The 19,613-nt window shown below is 39.9% G+C and overlaps 1 protein-coding gene across 1 annotated transcript in view; it reads right to left on the bottom strand.

Moving 5' to 3' along the window:
• The window catches only part of ank1b (ankyrin 1, erythrocytic b), a 96,110-nt gene that overhangs the window by 55,891 nt on the left and 20,606 nt on the right, over positions 1 to 19,613 (bottom strand). The window contains exon 2 of the mRNA XM_071535743.1: positions 1,247 to 1,342. Coding sequence (XP_071391844.1) covers positions 1,247 to 1,342 — 96 coding nt within the window. The remainder of the gene's footprint in view (positions 1 to 1,246; positions 1,343 to 19,613) is intronic.

The following is a 19,613-nucleotide window of genomic DNA, read 5'->3' on the forward strand; positions in this document are numbered from 1 at the left end:
CGTACGTACCATAACAGTAAACACACAGAGCACTTGATAAAGACCATCATACAATTGAATATTTAACACATTTGAATGATAAATGTACAGTAACACACATGAACACACACACACACACACACATACATCAGAGAGAACAGCACACTCCACCAACGCACATTGGAACACACAGGAGAGAGAAAGTTGCAAAGAGAGACAAAACAGCACTGGAAAAGCACGACTGAGCATGACTAGAGACTCGCCAGCCAGGTCACAACAACAACAACACAACAGTCCTCCTGTACACAGCACTAGAGAAGTCACAGGAACATGACACTGAGAGGAAATATTAGAGAAGCAACAGCAAAACACAACCACCGCCACCACACTGCAAAAAAGTCTATCTAACAAGTCGTTTAATCAGGTATTCAGTTTTAAAATCTGATTTTTCTCAAAAAAATATTCCGAAAATCTGCCAGTGGGGTGATGTAATGTCATTTTATCCCAATGCATCTTAAGTTGTTCAAGAATTTAATTGGTAACTGGAGAGACCTGCTTTACATTACAAGACTGTTACTTGTAAAGGATCCTGGTTTCCCCCAGTTTTGTGAAATGAGCATGATGTCTTAAAGGTCACATGACTAGAAACAGGCCATAGTTTGACATTGAAATAGTGTGGCAGATACATCTGCCTTCAATTCTGACTACCTGGTTTTCATTTTTTATCCTGTTTCTTATTTACCCATGACCAAATCCTTACCCAAATCTTAACCAAATTGTTTTGGTTGCCTAAACTTAACCAAATTTTTAGTTGCCTAAAACTAATCCTAACCTAAGCCCAAACCTTAACCCTAACTATAACTGAAATAGTTTTACTTATGCACAAACTTAACTTGCTAGCATTAGTGTTACATAATCCAATTCGTGGTGGAGGAATGTTTAACATAATTCATGTCCACAAAATGTAATCTGTTTTTCAAACCTTGTGCTCATTTCACCAAAATGTGCTGCACTTGTCATGCGGAAATTCTTGAAACAAATTGAGTGCACTGGAAGCAAGTGGCAATATCTCCCCACATTGGTAGATGTATTCATGTGTTTTGAGAAATATAAGATCAAGACTGAGTACAAAACTACTCAAAGACTTTTTTTTTTTGCAATGTATGAAGAAACACACACCACGGCAGCTGCTATAGAATAAACACAGAAAGTGTTGAGGAAGTATATATAGGGTCGGCACAAAGATGTACACATGTATCATATTTACTCTGTCATCAAAGAGCCATATTCCCCGGGCTTCGGCCGACCTCTCAGAGCCAACACTACTGACCTGATGGACAAGCCAGCGCTGAACCACATGAGCCTAGAAAACAACACACACCAGCAACACACCAAGACAAGGCCAGTTAATGGGAGAGACATACAGAGAACACACAGACACACACCTGATTCAATGAGGTGCCAACTAACGGCGTGTAATGTGTAATTCTTGAAATTATTGTCATACAGATGTAACTCTGATTCAGAATTTATATTTATTAGGCTACAGTTTTTCTGAATTGATTTGGCACAAACTAAAGCTCACAGTAAATGAAAATGTTTCATCAACAGTTTATAAAATTAGATTAGGGAAGTTTGTGATAAACATGTCTATTATTAGCATTCCTGTGTGTATAAGGCTGAATATATTATCTAATGAAGACATGATATGTATAGCTTTCAAAAAAATAAAGATGTGATATGAAAAGAAAGCAGCACTTAATTTTGAAATGGAATTGGGCTAAAAATGAGAGTGTTTCCAAGGCTGTGATAACTGTTTTGAGAGCATGAATCTTATTTTGGAGAAATGTGTCAAATCAACTGAGAAAAACTGTATTACCTACATTTCAACGTGCAGGGCCCCATGCCACGTCAGTAAGAACAAAGGTTTATTCTGTATTGGAGTTACAAATGTGTGGCTATATTTTCAAAACTTAAGAAACATGAACACATAAAACATAAAAAAACACTCAAGATGACAACAACATACAAAAACGTCACCAAATGGTTAAGGGCTGGTTAATGAAGGACACATACAGTACATATATTCATTCAACACACATGGGTCAATTGCTTACTGAAGTTCTACTGTACTATGAGTGATTACTTTTACTATCTGGAGTTTATCTGGAGGGCCAGATTTAAATGACAGAAAATTAATCTCAAATACTTACTGTGAACACATTTTATTTTACCCAGGTCTATCAAACACACACACACACACACACAGTTTGCATATATGATGAATTTTAAACTTATAGAAAAACGTCAGCATCATAAATACGAATGGGTGTATTTTATACTGGACTTATTCACATTTATAAGCCGACACGTTGCCCCACACACAGGGACAATGTCAAATGCATATTGATAGAGTGTATATTGTCCATGAAGTGTTCTTTTGTGCTGTATGTGAGATCCTGTTGTCCTTGTGCCATGTGTGTCAGCGTGCACTGTGCTGCACAAGGCTTTTTAATTTGTCGACATGTCTCTGCACCAAGATACATTCTTGTACGTTTATTATACTTGGTGAAGTGATTCTGATTCTGAACAAAAGGCTTTTATATTCTGAATGAGGTACTTTGGCAATATCAGCATGCTCACTCATACTATTGAAAATCATATGAGCTTATATTCACACAATAAAACACAGACTCATATATGTCCAGCAAATTAAAGATGGCTTTTTAAAGATACAGATAGTGCAATCAAAAGCAAGTGCATGCAGAGACTGAAGATGTCAAGTAGAGTAAGAACACTGAAGCACAAAGGCCCCGTCTTTTTCTCAATGGTTGTACAGTTTAACAATTTTCAGCTGTCATAAAACCACACACTAGTGGAAACAAAAAACCTGATTAGCTATTGATTTCATGACAAACCTGCATAGAGTGTTTGCAATTTAATCCATCGCCTTGCTCTTGCATGATTCTACATTTGTCTTTTGTTTTTGTTTTGTTTTGTTTTTCACCTTTTTGAAAAACAATCACAGCCTGACATTTCTCCTCCATCGTGGCCACAAACACTCACACACACACACACACACACACACACACACACACACACACACACACACACACAAACTGCTAAATTAATAGTCAAGCACTGTTGTGAGGACTGCAATATAGCATCCTTCATACCTCAAAAACAAAGAAATTATGAGAAACAGATGGCATTTACTAACACCCGATGGGTTAATTTGAGCAAAACTGTTGTTGATGTAAACTGGTGTCTGTGTATGTGTATGTATATATTTGTGAAATTTTCCATTTTCTATTGTCGACTGTATAATCTGAGGTACTATTCTGAATATTTCCACTGGTGCAAGTGTCCATAAATTTTTATAATTCAATCTCATAAAAAATAAAGTGTAGCCACACACACTCAACTCTCATTGTGTGACGTTTTATTAAGGACACCAACGTTTCAGCAAGAACGTTACCTCTAGGATATTTGGAAGAAAATGCAAAGTAGGCATGTTTTAGATGAGATTAGATTATATCATATTAGATTAGACTGATTCTACTGTCCACAGTAGTAGATATTTGCCATTGGCTTCTTCCCACATACACTAACTCTATTGTTTTCTGCAATAAACAATCAAGATTATGAGGGAAAAAGAGAAAATCAATCTCTGAATCCCAGAAATTCAATCTCTGTTTTGGCAGCATTTGGTGGTCTTCTGTGGGTCTTGGCTGACAGAAGTCATTGGCAGCACAGCGGTTAAGTGTACTTATTGTAGTGACAGGCCCTGTCACTTCTGATTTGGAAGTGAGTCCTTGTGTCACTTCAAGTTGAGACTGTTTCTCACAGCTCAACATGCATCTCGTCTCCCTTACAGTGAAGGTACATATAGAAAAACCTGGGAGTTTAGCTACTGCTGACGTAGACAGAAGACATGGCAAAAGTTCATTTAGTGAGAATTTGGGTCAGTTATAAAACACTCACAAAGGGAATTTAACTGGAATACAGGCACACACACAAATATACACACATAATTCTCCACTACCCTGTTATATTTTGTGTCCAAATGTTGTTGGGTTATCATCTGTTTTATTCTGGCGTCTGTATTGTATTTCTTTACGTGTAACTTGAGCCTCTGTTTTTTGTTTTCTTCATCATTCTCAGTGTTTATATAAAGTGCAAAGTGTAAAATATACTTTAAATAAACTAGATTTGCCCTCTTATTTCTCTGAGTAACTCCATCGTCTCATTCCCATTGAGGAAAGAGAAACAAGAATTTCTAATGCAATCGAATACCTCCAGACAATAAGGCAAAATGCACATTTTGAATGTTTTTTATGCTAAACAAACAGCATTATGGGGTAAATATCTTTTTCTCTTGGTGAGTCAATTATCTCATTTACTTCAAGGAGAGGTAGCTTGCTATATCATTAAGACACATGCATTTAATCACTGTCTTTCAGTCTGAATTTCACTTTGTATTTCACACAAACAGATGATTCCATTCTCAAAAATACTTATATTTTAAGGTCTTAAAACAACTAATAACGTAATTTTTTTTTACCATTATAAGTTTCACTTAAATGTAGGTATGACCTCTTTCATCTGATCGATATCTCATTTTGGAATTTTCCATATGAAATCAAACCTCTAACCACTAGAAACCTAATTCTAACTCTATGTTGTTCAGTGTTGCTATGTTGTGTTGAAGTAACACAAATGTTGTTATTGCACCAAATAAGACACATGGACATGCTGAATATGATTTTTTGTGTGAGTGTAGAAAGTACCAAGCTGATTTTGTTTTCACTCTCTGGCATCATTAAATGGACAGATGGAGAGAGAGAGAACAATATAGACAGAGAAAGAGAGAGGAACACAGAGAAAGATGGACAGAAAATGAAAGAGCTGGAAAGAGGGAGAGGGGGAGAGAGAGAGAGAGAGAGAGAGAGAGAGAGAGAGAGAGAGAGAGAGAGAGACAAACTGACAGACACATCTTTATAGAGCTGAGTTGAGGTAGCTGGACAATCAAGGAATCAAAAACCCATGATGATTGTCTGATGAGGAGTGGAAGTAGAGTTGATGAATACTGGTATGCGGTAATAGATTTCAAAGGAAGATGGTAAAATCAGTGGATGCTGTTGCACGTTGTAAACTTAAACACAACAAACTCATTCACAAAAAGATGAACACATATGGAGATAGATACCTACACACACGCACACGCACCAACACCAAAAATAGCCCTACAAACGTCACGGTGCGTTAAGAGTCGGCACCAACAGGGAGGGAGATGGATCACAGTAATGAACCCTCCTGGGTTTAAACACAGACCCACTTCTACCACAAAAGACACTCACACACAAACAAATTCACTCACACATAAAATTGGTGCATGCACAAAATATAAAAATGTAAACTGCACACATAACAATGCTCAAGCTTTGGCAGCAGGAAAACTGAGTATCTTTTTAAGTGGTGGAAGCCTTGCAGGTCTCTGGAGTCAGGTTTTTCTCACAGCCACTAGTAAGAAAGCAAATACACAAACAGATGCACACATATACACGTAAACACATATATATACGCCCACCCAAATGTTCATTTATGCCCATGCCAACAAGCGCGCACACACACACGTCACGTAAAAAAAAAAGCCACACAATACATGCCATTTGGTGGGACTTTTATCCAAGGCGTCATACAGAAGCAAGAGTGCACATATTTTTAGCGTGGGTTGTCCTAGTGGGAAATCAACCCCAAACCTTGGCAGTGTCAGTGCCATGCTCTACCAATGTGATACACAGAGGGAAGAAAAAAAAACCTAAACTTGGCAGTGTCAGTGCTGAGGACTATTCAGCTACACAAGGCCACATAAACATAAGCCGTCTAAATGCATCACCTCTAACATCACTGTTACTGTTTTTTCCCCACAGGGTTTTCCCTCAGTTGTTCCAGCAATTCCCTAATTCCCTCATCTTGAGGCCTCTAATTGTAAAATATTACCTTGGCAGGAAGGTAGACCCTGAGTTAATGAAAAACTGTAATCAGTTTAATCACAAATGAGCATCTGATCTACACTGGCAGTGACTCTCTGTAGCTCTGTGATATACATATTCATAAATGATTTTCATACACGATTTTAGTTGAAAATGAACAACTAAATACACCATTACAAGCTAATCTTTAAATACAGTGATACGCAGGGCAACTTATTGGGTGATATGGATAAGCAACTGTGCCCAACCAGTTGCTTGAGCATTGTTACTGTATTCACATTGTGCTGATTGCACAATTTTCCCAACAACAATCTATATGTTATCTTACCGCATCAGGAAACAGTTACATAGATTTTTGACAATGTGTCTCATTTTGCTGCCTACTGCCAGAAGCATTGACAATCAATGCTAAAGACTTGCCACCCTAATGGCATGACTGCTCTTTCTGATTCTTTGATTTTCTATTCCTCTAATAGAAATATCCATATATGAAACTAATGCTAACGTTAAGCTTCCACAAATATAGCTCTAACCATGTTGTCCCCCCACAAATTATATAGTTCCACTTACAGCCAATCAGTAAGAAATATGTCACACTGTTTTCACCAGTAATTGTAGCGTCCCCATTGGGCCAATCAGTCTAATTTTGAAAATATTGGAATGCAGCTGTGGGACACATCATTTCCCCAACTATCATCCGAATCAGATCAGCGGTGTGATGTTTAATTTTCAAAATCCCCAAACACATAATTTTCCCAAGTTTTTTTTTTTTTTTTTTTTTTTTAAATCTGATCATTGGTGTCTGTCTGTCTGTCTATCACATGTGACAGACAGACAGACGAAATTCCACATCGGTGTAGTAGAGATCTAGGCTATTCTATTCTATTCTATTCTATTTGTACCACTACATTAGCAAATAGTTTTTTGTAATGTACATCAGATGGATTTTAGAACATTTTCAAGATATTGGTCTTGACTTTTTACTGTATGAAACAATTAACATGGTGTCAAAGAGGTGTAACATGCTGCTGACATTAATCGCTAGAATTCACAAATGAGAAGCTGTAATGCGATTAGAGTGATTTTTTTTTCGGGACAATTTTACATTTCTGTTCTATAAAGCGCAGATCATTTCAAGACCATGTCCGTGCCTGGCAGGATGAAGTCACAGCCCTAAGAATGAGAAATCAATAGCAAGTCTGGCAGGCTCTACAGAGTGGGAGTTGATCAAATATTGATGGATGCTGTGTGTGTGTGTGTGTGTGTGTGTGTGTGTGTGTGTGTGTGTGTGTGCATGTGTGTGTGGGAGGGGGTATGTGGGAGGGGTTGTACAAACTGACATACATAGCTACATTCTTGCACATCCACAGTCACACAGATAAAGACAAAAATCCACAAACACATACACACACACACACACATGCACGTAACCATATGCTGTAGGCCCCACCCGTACACACACAGACACACACATTCAAGACTGCACTCTGCATCCACATGCACATGCGCATGTAAACCCACACCGGCAAGTGTCACTCCAGGACAAGCATGCGATTTAAAAAGCAATGACTAGCTGAACTTGCAGATAGAGAGGAGAGCGCTAAAAAGCAACACTGTAAAAAATGTTCACCTTAGCCAGTCATTTAAATTTCGCTGTTTCAATACATGATAGAGACAACACATGAAGACAATTGTTGAAAGAAGTGAAACTGCATTGGATATAAGTGAGATCATATAATTTCAGTGGCAGATTTTAACACTAAGTCAAAATTTAAGACTGAAGACTTCTTAAGACAGACATTTTTTTTTGCAATGTGGCTTTTTAGAGCCATGCATCTCTGCAAACGGCTGCTCATCTGCAGTTTACTTGATCTTATATTCAGTCTAAAACAAGATTTTAAGGCTGAATATAAGCTTAAATGATTCGTTAAGATGAATGTTTTTTTGCAGTGCACCAAATTCCTTCTTTCCTCATGAAAGAATGATGAGACACATCAAAATAAGGATCTTCCTGTTGTCTTCTACCCCCGTGCTAAAACGGAGCATCTGAAATATTTATAGCCTCTGTCAGGCCACTGCTTCTGCAATCCATTATAATCAAAGCATACTTTCCCTTATTTTTATCTATCTAACTGCGTGCACAAATGCAGGCACACACATAGGCCTAACACATTCATGCAACTGCTACGCAATATGTAGGCTAGGCTTGGATTCTGTGGGGATGATGGTCCATATAAGCCTGCAGACACATGATTGTAAGGGCGGTGGTACTAAATACATACACACAAATACGTACACAGGCACACAGTCACACACACACACACACATTATGCATGTGTACATGCATGAGTCACCTCCATTCTTACTTTCGCCACTCTCCTTAGATACCGTACTGATTTTTGTTATCAATATTGATTTCAGATGGTACTGCAATTTGTCAAAAAGCTCCAAAATTTGGGATTTTTAAAACAAGAAATCAGGTTTTCTTCTTTTTTTATGCTGCACAAGACATCATGATGATACTGAAATGTACTTTCATTTTAATAAAGAAAGGCATTGTAAAAATGATCATGTTAGAACAGTAAATATCAAAGCCAGCACTGGTATTGGAACTTTTCTGACAAGACCCACCTCTACTGGTTTAGTTGTGAAGCAGCCGACAACAAAACACCATAAATCAGCTGTCACATTCTCCAATTAATCTGCATCATCTATTCTTCCTCCATATTAACCTTCTCAGTCTACGCCATATATCTATATATCACATCTACATATCTATATCACAATCTTGTGTCAAAAATCTAGTGTCTCTTTATAATAAGCCTTCAGATCAAAGACAGCCACACACAGAGAAAGAGAGACATGCATGCCTTTTTACTGTATATAACACTTTCATTAGGTTTCAAAGCTCAGACCTTAAACAAGGGACTTGGATATTGATATTTCCCCTTTTATCTTCTCCTTCTAACTGGTTCTGCCTCTCCACAATATCTAGTTCCCATTCTCCTTTACCCCCTCTATCTCTAATGTCCCTATTTTGAGCATTTCGGCTTTTTCTGGACAGCAAAGAGGGAAGACACAAGGAAGATGGGAGAGAGAAGACATGTGACGCAGGATGAGCCAGACCTGAACTCATGATTTTGCAAACATGTTATGCACCTTCATCTGCTGAGCTACATCCACCTCTCTTTTCAGTATCTCTCTCTACCTCCCTATCTCTCTCTCCTTCACTCTGAATTTCTGCCAGTTTATTGCTATGTCTCTCTCTCTCTCTCCCCCTCTGTCCACCTCCTCCCTCTCTCCCTTTGTTGCCTTTCAATATTCATGAGCACTGCAGAAGCGCTGCAAGCAAAGCATGCTGGGTAGAGCTGTCCCTCAGAGTCTGGTCCTGACGTCATCACTCTATGCTGATAATCTACACTGGGCTCCCTCACCTCCTCAACACAGGCGGAAAGTCAAACACCATATCAGCACATCTGCTGATATGTAAATACATATTGGTACACACAGGAAGGGGGCGGGGGCAGGAGTGTGGTCTTCCTTTGAAAAAGTTATTTCAGGTTCATTTTACAGACACACTAACCTGTGAAACAATACAGATTGTAGACAATTGGAATTCAGTAATTAACTAAAAGGTGCACAAAATGTCACAGCTGAAATCTTAGTTATTCCAGTTTTTCTCACTTGTTCAAACACTAACACTTGAAACACAGTTGACATAGTGACACTCAAGTACCAAACTCTTAAACCAATTCTGCAAATATACAGGCGCATCTGCTGCTTTTCAGTCAGACTGCAAGTCTAAAGTGCATTTTTTACAAAACACTACACACAATTCTAATTTGGCAAAGTCTTCAATACTAAATTTTGTTGTGTTCTCTTGCAAAGCACTGCCATTCAAAATGCTGAACTGAAATCATCAATTTGCAACACCGACCTCTCACAGGTACAAACATTAGTTGCTAAATTGTTCAGTTACAAATCAGAGCACAGGGCCAAAGGTGAGTTCTCCTGTTTTGGAGGTGAATGGATGCCAACATTGCAGAGAGACATCGAGGGATAGGATGGGTGCGGATAAGAGGAGGAGGAGGGGGAAGAGGAGGAAGAGGAAAAGCATCCAGGCTGGATCCGTCTCGCCTGGCGATACTTCCTCCGCCGCTTAGCCAGGGAGAACATTGCCTGCAATGTGGACCAGATCCTGTGGCCAAATAGAAACCCAAGACAGGATGCAACCATTTAGAGCAAACAATAGTCCTATTTTCTTCTTCCATTGTGTGTTCTGTAGAACATTTTACATAACCCAACTGTGTTTTCTGAAATGTTTACAGTATTTTGTTTTTGCATTTGTGTGTTTGTTTTATATTTGAGTATAACATGATAATATTTTACAAACAGGCTCCTGTACATTTGTAAGTAGTAAGTATAACAGTAAATGACAAAGAACTAAGAAGGCGTGAGCCTGCTGATATAGCATAGTTAGTATTCATAGCAGTGCTTTCCACTGAGTAGAATCAGTGGGCAGTTGGTTCTTCTATTCATATGATGCTGTGTGTGTATCAGTTGGATGCAAAATTCAATTTGGAGAAGACATGACATGGTTTTAAGTTTAGCATTTTGTGTTTGTTTTTTGTGTTGTTTTTTGTGTACATAAGGAAATAAGATACAATTTCAGATAATTTCTTTTGAATGGCAGTGCTTTCCGTATATACAGAATTGCATGTAGTGTTTGCAGTCTGAGTGAAAAGCAGAAAATGTGCCTGTGTTTTTGCAGAATTGGTCTGTCACTGTAATTAACTGAAAGATTTCCAAGAAACAAACAAGCAAAGATGATACACAAAAAGCAAGAACATTATACAATTTAGAAAAACACGCATTTATTGTTTTCATTTATTGTTTTCATAATGTGGGCACTATGAAGCCCTTTCAGACTGTAACTGTGATTAAGGGCTATACAAATCAACTTGACTTGACAAGACATTACATACCAAAAAAGAATTTAACTGGTGCTGGACAGAGAGGCGACAACTTGAAAAAAGGCAAGAATCGGCTTCCGTCATTGTCCTACATGTTATAGACCATGCCAAATATTCATGATTGGTAGCAGTACATCAGCACAAATTATTGCCTTTTGTGAACGCAGCACATTATAAATGAATTATGGAGTCAAACTGTGAGAGCAGAATGACAGGATGTAATGACACATTCTTACAAAGACTGTTTCACTGACATGTGCCTTCCCTGAACAGTGTGGTCCCACGCTGAGGCAGGTTTACTGGCATGATAATGGCCTATGCCCACACTGATTCTGACACTGACACAATTCAGAAGGTTTTGTTGATAATAAAATCATGACCTGTGACTATATGGGACAATATGCTTATGCCATGATGCGATTCAATACACCATATGGGGTTCACGATTCGATACAACCACAACACAATGTATTAAAGTTCAATGTCGTGTTTATTTCTGAGCCACAAATCTTTCTAGCAATAGGATTGGCTTGTTATGTAACAATGTTGTTACAAAGTGCAAACAATATAATTTAGATGGAGAGCTTGTGAAATTGTGATGGCCAAGCCGACTCATTTGTGATTACTACAGCAGAATAAAATGGAGCTAATATTGCAATTTTCTGCCAAACGATACCTACTGTCACATTTTTGTATTGCGATATCTTGAATTTTGATATATTGTTCCATCCCTACCTATCTTGATGAACACTGGAATTATTTCCTAGCTAATACAACAAAGTATGTGACAGTATACAAAATGAGACAGAAAACAAGAGCCAAACTAGAGATATGGCAAAATAAACATTAAACTTGAAAACGTCTTTTCCAAAGGTGACGGGGGGGTAGGGATGCCAAACCTGGCGACCCCTAGATGGTAAAGGAAGGTGCATAAAAACTGCAAAGGCAGAAAGAGGGAGAGTGGCAAAAGTAAAGAGGAGAGGAGGAAGAAGAGGAGACATAGAGGAGATAGGAGCCAGGGTGTCTGAGCGTTTTGTGTGTGCAAGCCTAACACAAAGCACTCCGCTGCACACAGTCAATGACTCCACCAACTCCCATCGGGCCAATATACCATCACCGTGATGATGGAGAGCATCTAGCAGAGGGAGGGAAGAGCAAGAGTGATGGAGAGGAAGGAAGGAGAAGACAGGAAGGACATACAGAAACAGAGGGAGGGGCACTGAGAGGGTGAGCGCGCAAAAAAACAACAGAAGGCAGGGAAAGGGATTGAAGGAGCAAGAGCAGGGAGGAGAGAAGGGCAAAGAGAAGGAGAAGGGTAGGGAGGAGAGGAGGTGAGAGGGGAGGGGAATAGAGGGGGAGGAGCTAGAGAGAGCTGATAAGACAGAGAGGGAGGAGGGGCAGGGAAGGCAAGCCGGAAGAAGAGCGAGATATGGAGGAGAGTTGCAGTGATATAGAGAGAGGTAGAGGTCAGGTGCTGGTGCTGAGGGAAGTGAGAGAGGAGGAGAGAGGAGGGAGTGACAGTGTAGAATGAGAAAATTTGCGTCAGTGCTTCCCCTACATATATTCTGCCGCTACAGTAAGATCATTACACAACATGCTAAACATATTTTCAAAATAATTGTATTTTTTGCTGAAATGGTCTCACTTGGTAGGCTAAGCTGCTGCGTACTGAGGACTGTGTTTCTAGGTGCCACTGCTGAAAATGCACACAATCTTTTTATTTTTTTGTGATAATTTTTTTCTTAAAACATAATTTCATTTGGGAACAGAGAGGAGAAAAAAGAAAAAAGAATAATGAACTTTCAAACTCTCACATCCTCCCATTCAATACAAATATCCACTCAGATGTCAATCTCCTTTAGATCTGAGATTATAATAAAATAAAAGAAGAGAAAAATAAAGAAAAAGGATATGTAGCCTATTTCTGCTGAGACGCACCTACAGGTATATGATCAAAAGTGACAAACAAACAACGTGTGGTTGCGGACAGAAGGAGAGAAGAACAAAGACACACTGCTGCCAATAGTGTTTCAATAATCATTCAGTCATTCATTCTTATCAAAAGGGCTGTCTATAGTGTTTCTATAATCATTCAGTCACTTCCTATAGTAAATGCTGCCTACAGTGTTTCTCTTCCAGACAATGCCGCTGCTGTAAGAAAAAAATTGAGGGAAACACCGATTAGTGTGTTACACGGACTTATCCATGTGTAATGTGAGCGGTAATGTGAGCGGTACACGTATTAAAGCAATGGAACAACTTAACATAACAATGTGATCCCTTTCTGATCCCCAGAGGAAAATTCTCTTTTCACTTTCACAGGAAGAACAGCTGAAGAACGGCCCCTCTACAGCTGGGAGGGGATCACAGTCTTGCTCAAGGACATTCAAGGGAATCATTTGTGCTGCTGCCCGGGGGGTTGAAGGGCGTTTTCCATAATCACTGCACCACCCTGCTGCCCCGGATCTGACTCCATGAGTCAACACATTTCCACCTGATAAAATCTGTTAATGGAAGTGCTCAATACAACTCATCTATCTATCTATCTATCTATCTATCTATCTATCTATCTATCTATCTATCTATCTATCTGCTGGTCTATATCACTTTTGGCTGGAGAGAGGGGAGACTTTAGAAACCAGACCATCAAAAATAGAAAGTTCACCATGACAGCTATTCCTCTCTGTCTGTCTCTTGGCTGCTCAAGTCAATCTTGAATACACAGCAGACATACGTCCATGCTGATGCACGCACATATACACACACTCACACACACACACTCACACACACATACACACACACACACACACACACACACACACTCTCACACACACACACACACACACACACACACACACTAAAACACATAAATGAGAAACAAAAGCTTCTCTGCACTGGTGTCCCAGTAGATGACACACAGTCGTAACACTTCCCTTTTCAGCAGTGTCAGTTTATCACTCCATCACTCCATCCTCCCCCATCCATCTGTGTGTCATCTGTTCATCTTGAGGTGATGTCGGGACAAGGCCAAGGTCTTTGCCATCCGGGCTTCTGGGCTTTGGTAACCCCTGCCTTGTTCTGTAGGCTGGCAAAATCTTACAGCACGTTTTACAGATTTTTACTTTATACAGGATGTTTTATTTATTTTGTTCTCGCTGTATTGGCCATTCCGTTTGATTCCTACATAACCTTGTCTTTAATTCATGTATAAGATTTTTTAGATTTTTTATCTTATTGCCTTTCATTTATTATGGTTTGATTATTTAAAAAACACGTTATATAGATAAAGCTTATTATAACTCTTATTACATTTGTCTGTCATTGCTGCATTATTAAGCACAGACTCACAAACTCTGAAGGTAAAAACATTGGTTTCTACAAGTATCAAATATATATTCAATACAGCCTAACCAACTAAAAGGTCAGTTGAGCGGCAGGAAGGCCTCATTGTTAGAGAGGCCATCCCATACCTGGAAGGCCACAGAAATGATGCCTGCAGGCTGCAGGCTGCAGGCATCATATCTGCAGGCTGTAGCAGTAAGTGGCTACATTTACGTGCATAGAGTATCCCGGCTATTGGCCATACTTACATGAACCTTTAATACCCTGTGACTGATTGTCCCTGTTGCTATGAATAAGTAAATTAACAGAATATTCCTGTCCACCTGTGGCATCCCAACCACAGACAGAACAGTCCACCTGACAGCTAACTTACACTTTCTTAGACTGAGCAACAGTAGGTTCCTGCTAATCCATGGGAAAGAAATAATGTTCCAATATGACAGTATGACATATGATAGTATGATTTTACAGGCAATTACACTTTACTAGGTTGACATCAAAATGTATCCATACCGCTCTGAGTTTGTGCAGATGATGAAAACCAAAGTAAAAGCAGTGTTTACATGCCACAGTAACGTGTTCAATTTCGAGTAAGGTAGGCATCTTAACCAGGGCTCTCTCAGTTGGCCGGTAGCAGTAAGTAACAATCAATCATCATGATTGCAAAAACTAGGGAAATAAGGCCCAGGATGAAAATAACTGGAATTATCCTTTAAGAGATTAAGTGACACCGTAGACAGTTGAGAAATATCAGGAAACTGGAAGCTTTGGACAATTTGAGAATGTTTGAAATTTTTGTGGAATCAATGTAAATTAATATTCTCTCACTTTATCCTAAATGCTAATCAATGAAAAGACCAAAATAATCTCATACGCATGCAGCCAATTGTGTCCTGTGGAAAGGTCATTTACAACTTGCAGTGAGTGACTCATCCAAATGATCCTGAGTCATAATGAAAAGTTGTAATAGAGAAAGCCTGGTGCTGTAGTAGTGTAGAACAAGGGAGCTGCACTGTAGTTAATTTGCATACGATAAAATGTAAATTTTAATATAGAAAAGATAAAACCAAGACAGAAGAGAAAAATGCTAATTGTTCAGGCTGAATGAAAAAGCACAAGGGTTTTATGAAAAAGAATAAAAATATCTCACCTCAAATGAAAAAACATAGGAAAACAAATAAAAACAATCAAAATGACAAACAAAACCACAACTGGATTGGATACCAGGAAGTAATATAAGGGCAGAACTCGACAGGGAACTTACTGCAAGGTCACTGCAGTATGACTGTGTTGGTGAGGGCACAGTTGGATGTTGGATGTCAAAGTTGCTTTAATCGCGGCCAGGAGAGAGAGAGAGAGAGTGAGAGAGAGAGAGAGAGAGAGTGAGAGAGAGAGAGAGAGAGAGAGAGAGAGACACAGAGGGGCTGAGGAGAGAGAGAGAGAGAGAAAGCGGGCGCCGCTGCCCTATCCTGACGTTGACTGACTGACTCCCAAATCACCCCTGTCATGAATCAGGACTGTAGAGGGCTCTGGAGCTGACACATACAAACTCACGCAGCAACACACACACACACACACACACATAGAAATACACAAACACATAGAAATACACAAACACAGTTAAATCAAAGGTAAATGCACACACACCCGCAAACTCAAGATGTGCACACATAAGCAGACACAAACACTTAAATACAGACACGTACCAACACTAATTCAGATGAACATTCACACTTGCATAAAGACACACACACACATACACTCATATGTGCCCCCACACACGTCACGTGCAGACATATCACACAGTCGAGACACGTATACTCTACATCATCTTAGCCCCGCTGCCAACAGGCGGCCACAGAACCTGACATATGCTCCTCACTGCAGGATATAGTGACTCCTCCAACACACACAAGGATGGACGTGTCAGCTCTCTGCTCACTCTCTATAGTGCATTAGCGCACATGCAGGTCAATTCAGAAGGCTTCCAGATCAGTTGTCTAAGGTGCATGCCATGTATTAATGATGTTACAGGTTTGAGTCCAGTTCACAAGCTTTGCCACTTCATCCCTTCCCTCTGAACGCTGCCCAAAGAGGTAGACATGCATTAAAAATTATTTTTGAAAAGATAGTTTTCAAAAAACAGCCACACATATAGTATATTCAAAATGTTCTGTTCTCATACCTCAATCTCCCCCCCTCCCCCAAAACCTAATTTCCCAGCAGCCTTTGCAGCAGCACTGGGGATGAGGAATCCCTTCCTTCGCTTCACTTCCCTCTTGTTAGCACCTTCTCAAACGAGTTGGAGGAAAAGATCACAGGGAGGAGAGATGGAGGGAACTCAAACCAGGGCAGCATGTCACAAGAGAGAGAGAGAGAGAGAGAGAGAGAGAGAGAGAGAGAGAGAGAGAGAGAGAGAGAGAGAGAGAGAGAGAGAGAGAGAGAGAGAGAGAGGCAAGGAAAGAAAGAAAGCTACAAAGCAAGAAAGCAAGAAAGAAAGTCTGGTAAAACTAAAGAGACAGGGTGAAGAAAATGATACATATAATGTGTGCTCTCCATTTTGAATCTTCACTATCTCCAGAAATATGAAATATACATGTGTGCTGTGTGTGTGTATGTGTGTGTGTATGCCTCATTTTATGTACGTGTGTGAATTTTCATGTTTACGCATGTTTTTCCTATGTGTCTGTCATGTGCACCTGTGTGTGCATGTGGCGGCTCTGTGTTCCAACATGTATGTATTGAGCGGGTCCCACAGTGCATATCTGTGTTAGTGACAGCGGGTCGTCGCTAATCACTCAGTGAGTGTTGTCAAACTGCTAAGCGACACGCTGGGAGGGGGGATGGGGTGCGGGGTGCGGGGGGTTGATGGAGGATGGAGGCGGAAAAGACACAGAGGACGATCACAAGATGCTGCAGAGGACAAGAACAGAGGGCAACTTCTTCTCCACGGTTCCACCAAGAACCGTGTTGAAGTCTAGTAGGACTGCTACTATTATTACTACATACGTATAGCCTATAATTAGGTCTTGTGTTGTCACTGCTTTCCTTGTGTAATGATAATAAAAATAATAATAACAGTAAGATATGTGTTCCATCACTCAAAAAAGAACCACAACAATGGTGAATCAACCATATGTGAACCGACTGTCGCCACCCTAACAGAATTACGGCATTACCCTCGGCCACAAGTCACCGTTGCTGCTCTGCTGGACTTAACGAGATGGTGACCACTCCCTCGGGCCGATCGATAAACCCAGCTCCTTATGATTCAGCATTCTGCGTGGGTTCACGGGGGGGCGTTTTAACCAAAGAGGAGCCATTCATCAGTGGGACACACTGCTGATGCCAGGGTCAGGCCTGAGGCGCAAGGTCCAATAGGGGTTAACGCGTTGCCTGTCCATTTGAAGCTGCAGCAAGTGGCTTCTCCCCAGAGGCCAGCCAAACAGTTTTCCATAAAGTGAGGATTAGAGAAGTGAGTCACAGAGAGAGAGAGAGAGAGAGAGAGAAAAAAGAAAAGAAAAAAAAAGAGAGAGAGGGAGAGAGACTGGAATACCAAATGAACCCTGATTTAAACTCATTAGCATAGTGAACAAAAACATCCAAAGACCCTGGGCCAAAGCAGACACTGAGATGATCACAGTGACACAAACACACATACACACACATGGTGTGAGATTATTAAATCCATCCAAAATGCCTGTGTTAATCCAGCTCTCAAGTCCAGTCAACAAGGCAGTGACACAGCAAAAATACTGCAACCATAAACCATATTGCTGTTGTCAAGTGAAAACTCTGTATCTCCAAAATGACAGCTTTTCATGAAATAAGAAAAACACCCTTACATTTTGACTGGGGACCATGCATCTTTGGGCCTTAGGATAATAAGTCCCGATTCACCAAAACGACCATGTAATATGTAATAACCATGTCAAGTAAAAACATAACATCTACAGTAACAAGCTTCATTTGTGTCCACAGTGCTGTGTAACCAAATCACACAGTGTAGTGTGTAGCAACGTTGTGACACATGTCACATGGTGGCGCAATGAGAAGTCACTGAGCCCTTTCTAACGCTCATTCTATAATAAACCTTATGCACCAGGGAGAGCTAAGAATATGGGCCAGACATGCTGACATACTGCATTCCCAGAAAGCTGCTTTTCATTCAGAGCGCCATCAATCAGCTTCATCATTCACCAGTTGCTGATGCTTGTTCTCTGTGCTGTGCATCGAACAGACTACATGATTCGACATAGCTGTACATTGGCATACCATCAATGAGTACACATAAATCTAAAGGGTCAGGGCTGTACAATACATGAAAGGTTTCAAAACACTTTAACTACATTTTGGGATAAATTTACTGTCTGTTATTAATTTCAAAAATGCAGATTGCATCATTAGAAATGCTCTTGTTTCATATGCTTAGATGGATCAAATTTCAATAGTATTCCATAATCCATAATGGTGTCCTATTTTACTTTCATCCCAACAATCATTTTGTCTGAGGTTGTTGCACTTTTTCTCATTTTGGAACAAATACCATACACAAGTACCTACGTCCAGTGTCTAAACCTTGCTTTCAGGACAATCTATGTATGAAACATTAATTTTCCAATTAATTCATGTCATAGTGGAAATGCCTCTGAAACCCATATTAAAACCACAAAATGCAAAACCCTGCGGAAAACACTGGTATCAGTTGTGTCAGATATTTCTTGCAACCTGGAGGATGATTTTGAGCCATGCAGACAGTAAGAATGTCTTTGAAACACAAAAGGTAGCAGCAGCTACCACTGTACCTGTGTTTTTTGGCAGGAGTAAGCAAGGGAAAAGACTCCCTAGCCTTTCTTACTGGGTCACTACTAGCCCCAATGCCTGCACTTGACCTCATTAATTATTTCTAAAGGCAATAGCAAGTGAAAGCAGCATGGCAGACACTTCAGCCATTATGAGCCAGGAAGTGCATCAGTGCACACCTAATGCCAGTTATGCAGGTAAAAAACTGTAGCTATAAAACTCCAGACTCAAAGATGTGGCCAACAAGAGACAGATCTGTAAATTGAGATGAAGGATGTGTTTACAGCTCCAAGAGTCGATTTCTCCCCATTTCAGTGGGTGATACAAATTATAGTGTAATCTATCATTCTAGTAATTTTTCTTTGCTTGGTTCAGTGAACTTGGTCTGTTGAATTCAGATGATGAAGTCTGATGCAGCCAGCTTGTCAACCTGTTGATGAAACCTGTGACAAACTGTGCTGTAGTCAGATCACTCTCTCTCTCACTTTAGTTCAACGGCACTCAGGTGCCACAGACAGAG

This window comes from Centroberyx affinis, unplaced genomic scaffold (assembly GCF_046629955.1).
Source record: "Centroberyx affinis isolate AG114_WGS23_722 - 3 ecotype Tasmania unplaced genomic scaffold, CSIRO-AGI_Caff_v1 ptg000180l_1, whole genome shotgun sequence".
NCBI classification, from domain to species: domain Eukaryota; kingdom Metazoa; phylum Chordata; class Actinopteri; order Beryciformes; family Berycidae; genus Centroberyx; species Centroberyx affinis.